This window comes from Hyperoodon ampullatus (assembly GCF_949752795.1).
Source record: "Hyperoodon ampullatus genome assembly, chromosome: 13".
Classification (NCBI taxonomy): domain Eukaryota; kingdom Metazoa; phylum Chordata; class Mammalia; order Artiodactyla; family Ziphiidae; genus Hyperoodon; species Hyperoodon ampullatus.
In genome coordinates this window covers 72609986-72625652 of record NC_136926.1, presented here as the reverse complement: position 1 = coordinate 72625652, position 15667 = coordinate 72609986, and the positions used below count along the sequence as shown (strand labels likewise).

The following is a 15667-nucleotide window of genomic DNA, read 5'->3' as shown; positions in this document are numbered from 1 at the left end:
AGTTAGAACACTAAGAATGTGGGAATCATTGGCAATTAGTTAGACCATTAACATTAAAATATTTAAAAATTACCTTTCTAGTCAAATGCTGGAGTAGAACAAACCCCAAGCTACTCTAACAGCTCATTTAAAAATACTCATATGTAAATGGTGAAAATCAAGTGCAAAAACACAATTAATATAAAATACTTGTTTACTCTCTTTAAAGAGGCAATTTAATGCCTGGCCTTTATAAGACCTGTATCTGTATCAGACTAATGTTAGTCTTATTCAGTATATTCAATATTAGTATCTCTGCATATTCCACTGATATGAAAAACTGGTAAAAAAAATCCCACGTCTAATAAGTCTGTTCGTTTATACATACATACACTTTATAAAAATATATACTATCTATAAAATATAGACATATACATATGTATATTTTAAACACAGTGGACTCCCACTGCACCACTATGCACTATTAGAAAAACATAGCCCCTTAGTCTGCAAATCTATTTTAGGTGTGAATTCAAAGTCCCACTGCCTCACATAAACCCATACAATCTGCTATTAGGCCCTTCTTTTCTCCCTTCTAGCTACATTCATGTCACAAATATTTGCTGCATGCCTATTAAGGATGGCTCTGGGGCAGACACAGGCCCAGCAGGTTGTAGGTTATCAGGGCAGACTCCGAGGTATTTATTTACTATTTTAAAAATTCATCTTAGCTACAGGAAAAACAACTCAGGCAGATCCCATATCCCACAGACACTGAGTCTGCACATTACTCATGCTAAAATGGAACAAACCTTTAAAGAAAATTTAGGAGTTTATGTTCCTTGCCTTTTCTCCCACTACTAAGACCTATAGGAAAGACCTTATAATTGGTTCATTGTCCTTTACTAGTTTTTCAGTTAGATGTGGGCAATTAGAGCACTAAGAATTCGGGAATCAATTGGCATTCAAGTCTTTATCTGTGATATGTAATAGGAAAAACAATTAGCAAGTTTATGACTTACATTTTTGTTTACAGTTGGAGAGCCAGTGTTAAATAAGTTTTGTTTTGATTATAGGTAGATACTTATACTTGTAAAATGTGGATACCTTTAATATATTTTAATTTGAACAAGCCTGCTATTTTTCAGATTGAGACATTACTGTAAATACAAATATTTACAAGTAAATTAACGTTGAGAACAGAAATGACTACAAAAGCACAAGTAATGAATGCACTGCCGTGGGATTCAGTGTGCATGCACACAGGTACATACGTATTCAACCCAGCCCTAAATTATTAACTTGCATTGTTCTAGAACAAACTGTGAGGATTATCTATAGATACGGACCCTCGGCTCACAATATGAGATAATTCCTCTAATGCGAAGATGGAGCACACTGAGGAGTTCCTCTCACCTCTTTGGCTATAGTCGTGATGAAGGCGGGTGGTCTGGCCGTGGCAATGAGAGATAGGGCATGCCTCGAGGAGCGGGCAGAGTCAGCTGCAGGGCTCAGAGGCAGCCCCATTGTGATGCTAAACAGGGATCAGAAGAAAAGGAAGAAAGAAAAGAAGCATTAGAAATATAGACTGAAAAGATTAGACACAGCTTATCATGTCAGTTCAAGGTCAATGGGAGCACTCAAACAGTTAGAATATAATGGACTTGCAACAATGAGCAGTGATTAGGAGTCAGGGTGTTCTGGCATCAAATACAAAATCGAATAATTAACCGTGAAGATTGAAGACAGTATGTGCATCTGTCCAAAGTGTTAAAAACGCCTTGTTAACAAATTATCAAGAACTAGTACTGAATACATATCACAGAGCTCCGAATAAGGCAAGAAAGAATAATGTGCAGAGCATTTCCAATTTTTTTCCTTAAAAAAGTTAAAGGTAAAAATTTGTTTATAAGGCCAAGTTGAAAGGCTGTATTTAAGGCCTATATCTGAGAGGAAGCAAAATTCACTCCTGTCCATAAAATTACCGAAGAACTGAAAATCACAAAATTATTTTTAGTTTATATATTATTTTTAGTTTGAAATACCCTCAGTAGCGCTAGTTTACCCCACACTCAATACTTTCAGAACCAATCTACTAATCAGCATTTTCTGCCAGTAGCTATTCAGTATTGTTGCAAAAAATTCTATTAACTGATACTTTCTCTCTATAAAGAATATACACATGACATGGTCCACGCTATATACAAGAATATGTACATGGTGAAATAAATCTTTCTAGAGTGTGAGGATGGCCTGATAGGATAGTGCTGCTATATATTCCTTTGCCACTCCTAAAACATAAAAATGGTAATATTCTTCTGTTTGTAAGCTTCCTTTATATGTTATATAGATTACTGTGAAAAGTATTAAGACTTTTTTTTCATTAAAACGTGGCATGTGACCCACAGATCAACTGTGTACAGGGAATATTTTGTTACTCAGTAAGAGATCCATTATAGCGTCTCTCGCTAGTTAAATAACCTTGGTATTTAAATATCCATATGAAATTATATTAAGATCTGTCCTGCTCTAAATAATCTTTGTGTTTCATGTGTCAAATGAATTACATCTACTAAAAGTTTTCAGGAAGTTTACAAGTATCTCTATAATTCATCTAAGAATCATTATTTTAACTTTTAGTTGAAAATAAGGAGGCATCACATAGGCATTCCCATCATTCTTAAAAGGTAAATTGATGATAGAAAATTCTGCTTATTTCTTTGGGACTTTTACATTGCTCAGCCTCTGTCTGAGAATATAACTGTCTCTACTCTTTTTTTCCAAACTGAGGGTAGACACAAAGTGGGAACTCAGAGGAGAAGACGATGGAGAACTTTCCTTTCATGTTTACCACAAAAAAGACAGATGTGAGCTGAGAAAACAAACACACATATTGAGCAATAAACAGAAGGGATGCATTGGTGGGTGCATCACCCCCATGGAAGGTCCTGATGCCTTTGGGATCCAATGGGGGCTGGACAGAGATGCTCATCAGGAGAGCAGTTTCTCTTCTGGATTAAACTTTATTATTGAGAATTCAGGAAAAGAAATGTTTACTAGGTGAGTAGTGCTGGGCTAGATTGCTTAAAAAGTTATTGTAAAGTTTTAGATCATTATTAAGCTAAGTTTTAAAAAATTCAAAAGCTAAACTTTTCAGATATTCCATGATGTTTCCTGTCATCAGTGTGGGCGAATAGATGTTGATAATATTGAAAGCCTGAAATGAACAAAAATGGTATGTTAATTGAATAATTCTGAACAAACCTAAATCAACTTTCCTAAGATCAGTAAAACCACAGGATGTTGAAGTTGGAAAGATGATCCCCTAGGCAACATCCCTGCCAAGCAGTCAGCCAGGGAGAAAGAGTGGCTATTTCCAGGGCGGCCCACCCCACGTGTGGGAGGCATGAGAGGAGGAGAAAGAACTGGACGGGAACCGTAGGCAGAGGGTTGAAGTGGAGCTTCCCTGTGCTACTTCATGTCCTCTTGCATCTGCCCAGAACATCCCTATGAGGTGGTGATATCAGCATTTTACGAGGGAGAAATCAGGTCCAGAGAAGTTCAGTGAAGAGCCAAGGTAGCAGCGTAATGTCTCAAGACAGCCGACCTCTGGAGAAAATAAAGGGGGAGGGGCTGGACGATGCTGTGGTTAACTGGATTAATGAATTGCTAACATGACTAAACTCTCAGCACTTTTGGATGACTGGCTAGACTGCATCCCTGAGAGAGCTTTCTAGTGGTATGTTGTAATACATGGACCTCCGCTCTGTTTTATTCAGTACCAACAGTGGATTGAATGAAGATACAGGATGCACGGTTATCAACTGGTATGGAGGTAAAGCTGTAACAGAGAGCCACTGTACTAAATAGCAGAATTGGAAATCAAAAACCCTCAAAAAGATCAAATTCAGCTAAAGAAAGAAGTCTTACACGTGGGTACCGATGACCAACTTTACAGGTAGGTATAGGACAGGAGATGGCCGAGCTTATGAAACAGACCTGAGGGTTGTTGTACTTGAAACTTACACCCGTATGTTGGTGACGTGGCTACCCGCAGGGCTAGGCTGAATCAAGGGAAATACAAGGATAGAGAAGATGTTGCCCTGCTGCTCTGGGTGCCCGCCTCATGGATGTATTGCTCGCTAAGAGATGGGGCCTGGCTTCCACAGGACAGGCGTTACAGCACCCTCCTGGAGTCCGTGTAAGTCCTGCCCATTCCCAGATGTGCTGTCGTGACCTCTTGCAGTTGGAAAGCAGAGTTTTAGTCACATAAACAGGATCGTTGCAAACTCACCGCCCACCTCTAAGTCCTCTCTTCCACCCCGTCTCTGTTCCTTGCATGGAGGAGAAGAGTTTAGTGGGATGCTAAGAAGGGGCCAGGGGAGGCGAGGCAGAGGGGAGAAAGAGAGAGAAAGAAAGAATAAATACACATGGATATGCACATGTGTGTGTGCACCTGAGGGTGGGGGAGGTCAGCTGACAGACTTCCAAGGCTCACGCCACAGTGACAAGTGGATATTGTCCCCCTGCCCTTATGCTGTGCCCTGTGGCCACCCTAGACTGAATAAGCACAATGTCAGTAAAATGGTTATATTAAAATACCGACTTCACCAGGTTGATGAGAAGATTAAATGAGATAACAAATGCAAAAACATCTAGCTCTGCATCTGACAATTACAGGTACAACAGGTGCTTCTTCTCAACCAAAGATGCCTCTTACAAATAGAAACAAAGTGAAAAGAAAATGAGATCAATGAATGGCAGGTCGCTAGTTTCAAGTTAAAGGCTTAGTCACACATTACCCTTCCTCCTCAGCAAACGACCTTGTGAATTTGGGGAAATTGGCAAACTTCTTATAGGAAGAAAAGTGATAAAGTGGGGGTAATGGGGAAGGAAGCGAACCAGACATAGAAGAGTGCCGCCCGTTGGATTCCAGCTGTTGGGAAGCTGGACCACCCAACAATCTGCAGAGGCACCAACGTGTGCATTTGAGTGATTCCTGTCATCGGTGTCTGGCAGTCTGAGGGCAGGACTTCAGAATGTGGATGTAGCTCTTGCTCTGAGGTCAGGGCTCTGCAGTGACCATCAGAGCACCCACAGTGCACAAGCGGGTGGGCTGTGAGTGTGATAACAGAAAGGAGTCGCCCAGGCAACAGGGGCAGAGGAGAAACCTTCTCTCTCCTGTCTACAGCCTCTTCAATGCACCCCTGCCAGAGTAATCTTCCCAAAGCACCAAATTTATTTCATGGTTAACCTGCTTAAAAACCGCACTGGGTCCTAGTGCTTAGAAAAATCTTAAACTCCTTGGCTGGAGATTCCAGGCCCTCCATAATCTTGTCTTGCTAATTTATAACTCAGTCATTTCCACGCCCATGCTCCCTCCCGAGGCCAGACTAATTTCAAAGCTGGTCCCTAAAATTCGATTCCTTTTTTAATCGTAGTATTTTGCTAATGCTTCTCCACTACCCCTTTCTCCACTAGCGCACTCTCCCTCCCTCCCCTCTGTTCAATTCTTGTGGAAGCCCATGTGGTATTCTGCAATTGCTACAGCACTCAATTACCATCTATTGAAACAAAAACAACCAACGACAAAACCTGTTCATTCCGGGCCCTTAGCACTGACTCTCATTCTGAATTAGTTTTATACTGTGAACCAATAAACAGATTAGGACCATGCCTTCTAATCCTGTGTACCACCCCCTACCCCCTGCAATGTGCCTAGTACAGCCCTTGGACATAGTGGTAGCTCAATAATTAAATGAAGGTAAATGAAGTTACCTGGCAAATTCAGCAGGAAAAAAAAAAAAAAAAAAACACTTAAGCCAGTTATTCGACTGAATTGACCAAGAAATGAAGTCAAAGTAATTGATCTGGTGGTCCCAACAGACAAAGTCTAATTCTGCATGTAGTTATCTTGAAAGTCAAAAGTGTACTGGGTGTGTGATATATTTTAATGTGGGATTCTAACTGAACAAGGAAGGATCATACTATCAGAGGCTTGAAATTAAAGGGGATGTCTGCCTTATTCTGGAATCTGTATGTAAACACAGAACTCACTCTTTTCACCTGATCCTGGCTGTTATGCAGATCATTTGTTACATAGGTTTATAGGGTGGGTCTTTGTTTCAGTCTTTATTCTGAAAAATATGATAGGACACACTCTCTGTTTTACTCAGCATTTCAGTATACACATCCAATATGAAATACCAGAGATGATAGATATTATAAATAAAAACCATGAATAGAAAAATAGTCCACTCAGGCCAAGCTCAATCCTTAATTGACTGCTCATTAAATCCTGTTCTAACCCTTACTCCATGGCAGTAAAAGCTTTTAAAAACTTACATGTAAGACCACCTCAGTTAAATGTCACTGTCTACAATTGTCAGACTTGACCCATCTGTCAAATTATGGAACGCTGTAAGGGAATATTCGGGGGGGTGTGAAACACAACTTTCATAGAATAACCTGCAAATCATAGTCAACATGATTATGGACTGAATGCTTGTGTCTCCCTAAAATTCGTATGTTGAAGCCCTAAGCCTCAATGTGATGGTATATGGAGACAGGCCTCTAGGAGATAATTAGAGCTAGATAAGGCCACAAAGGTGGGCCCCTTGTGATGGGATTAGTGCCCTTATGAGAGACACCAGAGAGCTTGTTCTACCTCTCTCTTCAAATCTTGGTCACAAAGAAGTCATGTCAGGACACAGCAAGACGGCGGAGCCTACAAGCCAGGAGAACAGACCTCAGAATGAGGTCTTATCAGCACCTTGACCTTGAACTTCCCAGCCTCCAGGACTGTGAAAAATAAATGTCTGTTGTTTAAGTAGCCCAGTCTGTGGTGCTTTGTTATGGCAGCCCAAGTGAACTAAGACAAACAGTAACAGAACATTGAAAACACTCCCCATCTAAAACAAAGACTAAAATTATTTTGAAAATACATAATTACATATCATCTGGGAATTCCATTCTACCCCTCCCTGGTAAAATAGGTGTGTTAACAATTGTCTTTAATTTAATAGGGAATCAGCAATTCTTCTTTGTCATGTGGGACCTAAATCTGATAAGTCACAGTTGGCATTAATTTCCTAAACTCAAAGGTGGCAATTCCTCCAAGTGCATATCTTTTAGACCTATTTCCTATATATTGTATACATTTACAATGAATAAAATCTATGCCAACATGATTTAGTTACATGGTTTCCTCCAATTATAAACTTTCTATTAAAAATAAATGTCATGTGAATAGGAAAAATAATTTAAATATTGAAGCCTAAAGCACCTTAGTGTTTGTATGATGTGATCTTTACTCTCTGGCTCTCAAATCTAAAAAATATGATTGAATCTGAGTTAAAATGTCAATTCTTTTTCTCCAACTCTATTTTATATTGTCCAGAAAGAATCTTTCCAACATATAAGGCTTATCTATGTTATCAGAGCATGTATGGTTTCCAATGACTGTATGTTTCTCCCTTCAAGTTTGGCAACTGTGAATATTACAGAAAAGCAATGGACTTTGTGTAGTTCATCCACATCCCTCAGTCACAGCAGTATGAGGTGAGAGTCTGGCACCTTCAGCAGCTGGGCCGGCCCTGCTCTGCTGTTCTCTTTCAGAGTAAAGGTCTGCAACATGAACTAGGAAAATGGAATCAGAATCACAGACCACAACACATACAAAAGCACACGGATTCTTCTGTACTTTTACATTAAAAAAAAGTAGGATTTTCTACTGTTTCTAACATTTTATCCATATGTCCATAACAATGCTGATCTAAAAAACCATGGATTTTTAAAAAAGATAATACTGCGTACATTTCTATTATTTTCACAATCAGCTGGGGATGACTTAATCTATGATTTCAACAAAGTGAAGCCTTCCATTTTCAATTAAACAGTCCATCATGAATAAACAGTCCATAATCATTAACTGAAAAATTCCTCATGTAAAATTCTACCTGTAGATCTCTCATTATATAAAGGGTGACATAACCATGCAGTATGGAAGCAGCAAAATGGGAGTTGGGAGACCTAAGTGATAGTCTTAGCTCTCACAGGACTAGTGTAACCTCAGACAAGTTGTTTAATCTCTACAACTTATTTTTACTTAATAGCATATTAAGAGCACTGGATTGCATGCTGTTGAAGAAGATTTTTGTCTCTAAAATTCTAGGACTTTATTAAATGTTTATTGCAAATAATAATGCAAATCATATAACAGGTGTTTGAATACATAAGAATAAACACATAGTATCGAAACATGGCCCAAGCTGTCAAGGAGTTTACTGACATTTAAATGGGCTTCTAATTTCCAGAAGGCACAAAATTCTTGATGAAAATGATTTCATTAGATAGATTTTAAAAATCTGAAAATTCTGGGTTGATCTCTTTTAGGTCCTTTTAATAGGTTGTTTTGAATGTAGTACTCTGTTGGTCTTTAATTCTCTGGGTATAAGATTTCAAATGCAAGATGGCACAGGGCTGGGAGCATGGCTTTTGGTGTCAGTGAGACCTAGGTTTGAACCTCACCTTTTCCTGGACAAGAGAAAGCACCTGTGTCAGATTCGTTTTATAATCTTTTATAGTCATTTTTACACTCTTTTAATAAAGAAAAAGGTAAAACCAATCCTCTCTTTGAACCCAATTCTATTCCTCAGAGATAATGAGTAAGGCAATTATGTTCAAGTTTTTGATTGGAGCATCCCAGGGTTTAATTTCTGCAAGAAATTAATAAATAAAATTAGCTAAAAACAATGTTTAGTTTCATGTTCCTGTGTGTGCGGCTGCCCCTCAGCCTCTTTGGGGCGTGCCTGGGCTTTCCCCATCTGTCCTTTTGCACGTTGTGGTTATTCTTCCCCACCTCTCCTCACAGTCATTCAAAGGAAAGATTCCAGTGAAATTCTTCCTTGGGTACTGCCTGGGTACCCCTCTGTGACTCATCTGCCATGCTCTGAATGTCCATACCTTTCACTCTCCTTCTTTCCTGTAAGGTCTTATCTTTCCTGTAAGACTCCAAGTCACGTGAAGGGTCTTTGTTTCATGAAAGTTTGTCACGACATATAGTACCTAACACTGTCCCTTCCACATATTAGCTACTCAATAGATGCTTGCTTAGTTAATAAATGTAGTTTAAAATTGGGCAAAATGTTTGAAAACACTGGAAAACAGCTGGTTTTATTTTGATTCCAAAGGTGTAAAATTCTAAGCCATATTTCTAAAATAAAAGCATTATTGGGCTTCCCTGGTGGTGCAGTGGTTGAGAGTCCGCCTGCCAATGCAGGGGACACGGGTTCATGCCCCGGTCCGGGAGGATCCCACATGCCGCGGAGCGGCTGGGCCCGTGAGCCATGGCCGCTGAGCCTGCGCGTCCGGAGCCTGTGCTCCGCAACGGGAGAGGCCACAACGGTGAGAGGCCCGCGTACCGCAAAAAAAAGCATTATTAATTCTGGGAAAATGCTCTATTAGTTTTGAGCCACATACAGTTTTTCAGGAGGCCTCTCAGGTGTCATCTCTGACAGAGGATGTCAACACAGGGAGAGAAGGAAAGAGAGAAGCTCTGCTATCACATGTATTCCTCAGAACTAGATAGCAACCTGAGCGAGCTGCCCTGCCTTGAACCCCCTCCTTCATAAACTCACAAGAATTGAAATAAAGAAGGAAATACTGCTTATGTTTTTTTCTTTTCAAAAAGCACACGCCTAACATAAAAGCTTCTTCATAAAGCAAGCTTAAGATCACAGTCAGCAGCAAGGCGGCCAAGCGGTGTTATCGTGTGCACAGTGAAGCAGGCACAGAAGGGTGGCCCCCCAGGCACCGCGAGGGTAAGATGCACAGTCACCCTGCTGCTCTATTTCGCCCCATCTCAGTCCTTCTGCAGCCTGTACCAAGTGTGTCGTGGATGTAACGGGTCATTTTCAATCTAAATCTTGTTATAGATTAATAAGCAAACATTTTCTTGCTTATTATACAATTTATCATGATGAAAATTACATTGGACTCCTCAAGGCTACACGCTGATACATTCATTTACTCAGAGCTGTGTGTAGAGAGTTATACTAATCTTCATGACAGAAAAGGATGTAATAGCAAGATTTAAATTACCTACTGAAAGCTACAGTATTGGTGTCTGTGGACATACCCCATGTAGATAAAACACAGCACATCTTTACGTTTGCTGATATAAGCTTCAAGTGAACTTATTTAAACACAAAATAAAACAAAATATTCGATGGTTAGTCTAAAACAGAAACCCATTACTTCTCCCAGGCAACAAAACAAGACTGCGTACTACTGAAATTGTTTTTGATCAGATTTGAAAATAGGCTATAAAATTAGGTCAAAGTAAAATTCTGGACAATCAAAAATATTAAAGGCTTCTCAAGGTAACCAGGAGAGCTGAGGTAAAAGAAGCCACTCTGTTGACTCCTTGGAGGGTGTCCATGGCAGTTGCAGCCAAGGGGAGGGTAACAGGTTGAAAATACGTTCTAGGCTTTGCACAAAGGCCAGCTGCCTCTTAAGACTGCTGCCAACTCATGGGCTCACATTCCCTCCTAATCCTTTAAGTCAATAGAGAACCTTCAGGCCACCTGTATCCATCCAGAAACTATCCTGACTGTCACTATGTGGAAGTGTTTATTCTAGAAACGGGCATCTCTTCCATCTGTTGAACACTAGGACAATGACAATGGCATCACCATCCATACCTCCCCCCAATACAGGTAACATCCATTCAATATTTTAACATGTGCTAAGTGCTCTTCTAAGCACCTGGCAAATATAAACTCACTTAACATCTATCTTATGAAGTAGGTATTTAATTAGCCCCAACTTGTAAATGGAACTGAGGTGAGAGGTGAAGTAATTTACTGAAGGGTATATAGCTAGGGAGACACAGAGGTGAAGTTTAGGAAGCGTGGCAGTATGAAGCAGGTGAAGGGGGAGGACAGCTGCTTAGGTTTGAAAGGAATACCCTTCCCCTACCAGTCAATCTTGGGACTTTGGGCTGGGGATGCCCAATCTGTGGACACAGTCATAGCATTCCAGTCTAGCCTTCAGTTATTTTTCTGGTCTCCACTTCTGAGCATAGAGCAGCCAGCAGAAAGATGACAGGCCCAAAGCTCGCTAGAATATAAGGCAACTATGGGATATGAGAGAGGCAACCATGAAGAAAAGGGCAGAGAACTCTAGTTTTTTAAAAGGTTAGCAATGATAAGCATGAAATGTCATTCACTGAAAAAATCAAAGAGGTGTAAACACTTACAGGCAGACCTCAAAGATACTGTAGGTTCGGTTCCAGAGCAACGCAATAAAGCTAGTATCACAATAAAGCAATGCACACGAATTTTTTAGCTTCCCAGTAAACATATAAAAAGTATGTTTATACTATACTGTAGTCTATTAAGTGTGCAATATCATTAAGTATTTTTACAATGTACATACCTTAATTAAAAAATACTTTATTGCTAAAAAAGTCACAATAATTACAAAAATAACATCAAAGATCACTGACTACAGACAACCGTAACAAATATAGTAATAAAAAAGTTTGAAATATTGCTAGAATTACAAAAATGAGACACAGAGTCATGAATGAGCAAATGCTGTTGGAAAAATGGTGCCAACAGACTTGCTCAATGCAGGGTTACCATAAACCTTTGATTTGTAAAAAAAACCCACAGCATCTGCGAAACGCAATAAAGTGAAGGACGGTAAAATGAGGTCTGCCTGTACATTAAGAGAGGCATCATGGGACAGTTCAAGAATTCCTACCACTAGGAATTCACCCTCACTAGGATGACTATACTAAAAAAGCAACAACAAAACAAGAAGATAAATGTTGGCGAGGATGCAAAGACACTTCCTACATTGCTGGTAGGAATATAAAATGGTGCAGTTGCTATGGAAAACAGTTTGGTGGTTCCTCAATAGGCTAAACACAGAATTTCCACAGGACCCAGCAATTCCACTTTTAGGTATCTACCTAAGAGAAATGAAAACTAGGTGTTCAAACAAAGTGGAAACAACCCACATGTCCATCAACAGATGAATAGGTAAATAAAATGTGGTATATCCATAGAATGGAATATTGTTCAACTATAAAGAGAAACAAAGTACTGAAAAATGCTGCAACATGAATGAACCTTGGAATCATTAGGCTAAGTGAAAGAAGTCAGACACCAAAGGCCACATACTGTATAATTCCATTTATATGAAATATTCAGAATAGGCAAACTCGCAGAGACAGAAAGCAGATTATTGATTGTCAGGGGACAGTGGGAGGGGAGAATGGAAAGGGACTGCTCAGTGGGTATGGAGTTTCCATTTGGGGTGACTGCTACTGGGAACTAGGTAGTGGTGATGGCTGCATAACTGTGAATGCAGAGAATGTTGCTGAATTGTATCCTTTAAGAGGGATACAGTAGTAAATTTCCTGTTAGATGTGTATTATACCATCAAAACAAAACACAACAAAGCAAAAAAGACTCCCTCCAGGAATCAGGAGGCTGGGTTCTCAAGTCAATACTAACCTCTATCACCAGCCCCAGTTTCATTTTAGGAGCTGCCTTGGGTCCTCTTCTTACACCTCTACTATCATCCCTGCCTCCCTGGACCACTGCAACCTCCTTATGGCTGATCCTCTGCTGTGTGCAAATGAAACCTCAATAAAGTTGGTTTAAAAATGAACATGAGTGCAAAGGAGTAATTCCCCAAACTGGCCAGGTATTGTATCAGTAAAACATTTTTGAGCAACTCTATATATCATTTTCCTTATATGTGATATGCTTATATTATTATTAGCTGATAATATCTCAAGGCACAATAAACATCTATTTAAAACTATGCCACAGATAAATCATGCATTGGCTCAAAGCTAAATCCCAGTTGTGTTAAAATGACAGAAACATATCTCCCTTTCATTGTCTATTTCCAAAATGTCATATATTGAGATATTTGTCTATTTTTTCTCCATATGCAATTTATAAAGAGTAATCAATGACCTCTACTAAAACAGAACAAAACAAAACCAATAAAAGCCAAATGAACTGAAATGGAGCGTGTACTTGGCAAGTTGTTTCTCGGCATCAGCACAAAGTTCAAGAAGCCCCATCAGGACAGCAGATACATCCATGTAAGGCTCCCAAACTGTGAAACCACGTCCAATCAGATCAATGGCTGTTCTTCGGATCGTACTGTGTGGAGGAAGTTTGGGGCTTGGTGGCTGCAGCAGAAGAAATGTCAGTGCCTTACCTAAAATTACAAAATAAAAGGCAGAGCAATAAAGTAATTTTACTTTTGTGATGTTTTCTTTGAAGCATATTTTCAAAATATAAACCACTTTGGATTTACTTTAACTGACAAGGGGTTTTGAATAGTAAGACTATAAAAAGATCTCAAGTTTACAGTTTGTTTAGCCATGTACTTTAAAGAGATGTTAGGCTACAATATTTTATACCATATTCTAAAGTGTTGTAATTACATAATAACTATATTTAAATAAGTATATATAATTTCAAAACATAATAGTGATTCTAAACTTCCAAACAATGTTTCTCCCTACTCAGCATTCTGCAAAATGAAGATGCTGTCAAGTAATGTAAGATGGTATTTCTTCATCTTTCTTCTGCATCTAACAGAATTCATATGTGAAATGCTTCATCAATAACACTTCTCATCACAGGCAATGATTACCAACAGGGATGAGGGATGGAGAAGGTAGAATGTGTAGTTTTTAAAAGTCTCCACTCCACGCCACCACCGCCCCAGACAAGCATATTTGTTCCTCCACATTCTGGTGTACCAATAGCAGACAATGATGGCAAGTACGTGGTAAATTCTTCACATAAGTTTGTTACACAATTTTAAAAACAGCTCAATATTACTTCTAAATCTGATGAAATGACCTAGATTTTAATTAATATGTATTCCTTTATGTTGAAGATCAAGCTAACCGTTTGTATACCTAAGCCAATGGTCATTAAGCTACAAAAGCTCATCTACGTCCAAAGGCATTTTGACATTAAAAAAACACAAAACAGGGCTTCCCTGGTGGCGCAGTGGTTGGGAGTCCGCCTGCCGATGCAGGGGGTGCGGGTTTGTGCCCCGGTCCGGGAGGGTCCCGCGTGCCGCGGGGTGGCTGGGCCCATGGGCCATGGCCACTGGGCCTGCGCGTCCGGGGCCTGTGCTCCGCGGTGGAAGGGGCCGCAGCGGTGGGAGGCCCACGTACCTCAAAAAAAAAAAAAAACCCAAAAACCACACACACAAAACACCAAGGATTGTGAAGAACAAACTGCAACTTAGAAGAGGGTTTTTTGTTTGTTTGTTTTTTGAGGGGAAGAAACAAAACAGTTTATAAATCATATTACTGTATAGCATACTAGTTAAAGGGAACAGAGACTTCAGATTCAAGACTGAGTATTAACTGATTTTATAACTTACTAGGGGGCAGGCTTAGGAAGATACTCAGTGAGCCTCAGCTTCCTTGTCTGTAAAATGGGGATAATAATAGCTGTCACTCATGAAGGGCCAGAGTGTTAAATGAATTAAACAATGGAGTGTACTGCCAAGTGCCCTCACTGGTGTGTGTTCAGTGAAGAGCAGTCAGGGCTCATTCTGAATAACATGTTGAACTTGTCTGTTTTTAAAATTAAGAACATGGCATATAAACTTTAATTTAATTCACTCAACAAATAAAAGCATTTACTCATTGGCTATGCTGTAGCCAATTGTTAAATGAGAATGGATTGAAATGGGGGTGAAGAGAAAGATATTGTAAAGCTGAGACAAGTCTGTGAACGCACTCTCTAGACAGTGGTTCTGAATTTCTTCTCAGTCACAGAATCCTTAAAGATTCTAACAGAATGTTTTTAAAAGATAAAAAATAAATAAATAAAAAGAATCTGTTGAAAGCCATCAGTCGTTTCCTCAGGAAACTATATACACATACATATCCACCAAATTCTGCAGAAAGATTTCAAGGAGGCCATGTACCTTGGGTTAACAACTCCTGCCGTAAACGAAAAAGGTACACAGATATGGAAAGCCTCCTTCAGAAAAACATGTAGAAATTCATACTTCATTCATACATGTATTTGAAAAGTTTACTCTCATACTTAACTTGTAAATATAATAGGTAAAGCTCCAAGTTTTGTGGATCATAAAAATATAAACCCCTTGAAAAAAAGAGATCCAATGCTCTATTTTCTGCCAGTACCTATGTGTCTCTTATCACAAGGTATCTTTAAATATAAGCATTGTGGTGCATTTCCCTTCTCCTCAGCAAGTTTGTTAGCTCCTTGAGGGTAGGAAGCATAATTCATATAACTCTGCATCTCCCAAACCACCAAGCACAATGCTTTGCACACATTATGGACCTAAAATGGGTAACAGACCTGCCTTTACTGCACGTACACTTCTAACACAGCTCCTGGCCCCAGTTTGCCAGAATATTTCAAACTGTCAGAATATCTACCACTTTCCTGTTATTCTTGACATCTAGGAAGTCGTATGACTCCATATAATATAGATGCTCTGCCATATGGACCAAGGTGGTGAAAAAGCTAAAATTAAGACCATGATAGCACTTCTCTATTAACAGAAAAAAATCTCGTGACGGAATTCTATGAATTTTAAGTTTTATCTCTCAGAACTTTTCTTAAACCTTAGGTACCCAATAAAGGTTGTATTTTAA

General features: G+C 39.4%; 1 protein-coding gene across 2 annotated transcripts in view; it reads right to left on the bottom strand.

Annotated features, from left to right (window-relative positions):
* WDR7 (WD repeat domain 7) overlaps window positions 1–15667 on the bottom strand; it is a gene marked incomplete at both ends in the record, with an annotated part of 335367 nt that overhangs the window by 97621 nt on the left and 222079 nt on the right. For both annotated transcript variants that reach the window (XM_079717825.1, XM_079717826.1), the window contains 2 exons: window positions 1396–1513; window positions 13041–13227. In XM_079717825.1, coding sequence (XP_079573951.1) covers window positions 1396–1513; window positions 13041–13227 — 305 coding nt within the window. The remainder of the gene's footprint in view (window positions 1–1395; window positions 1514–13040; window positions 13228–15667) is intronic.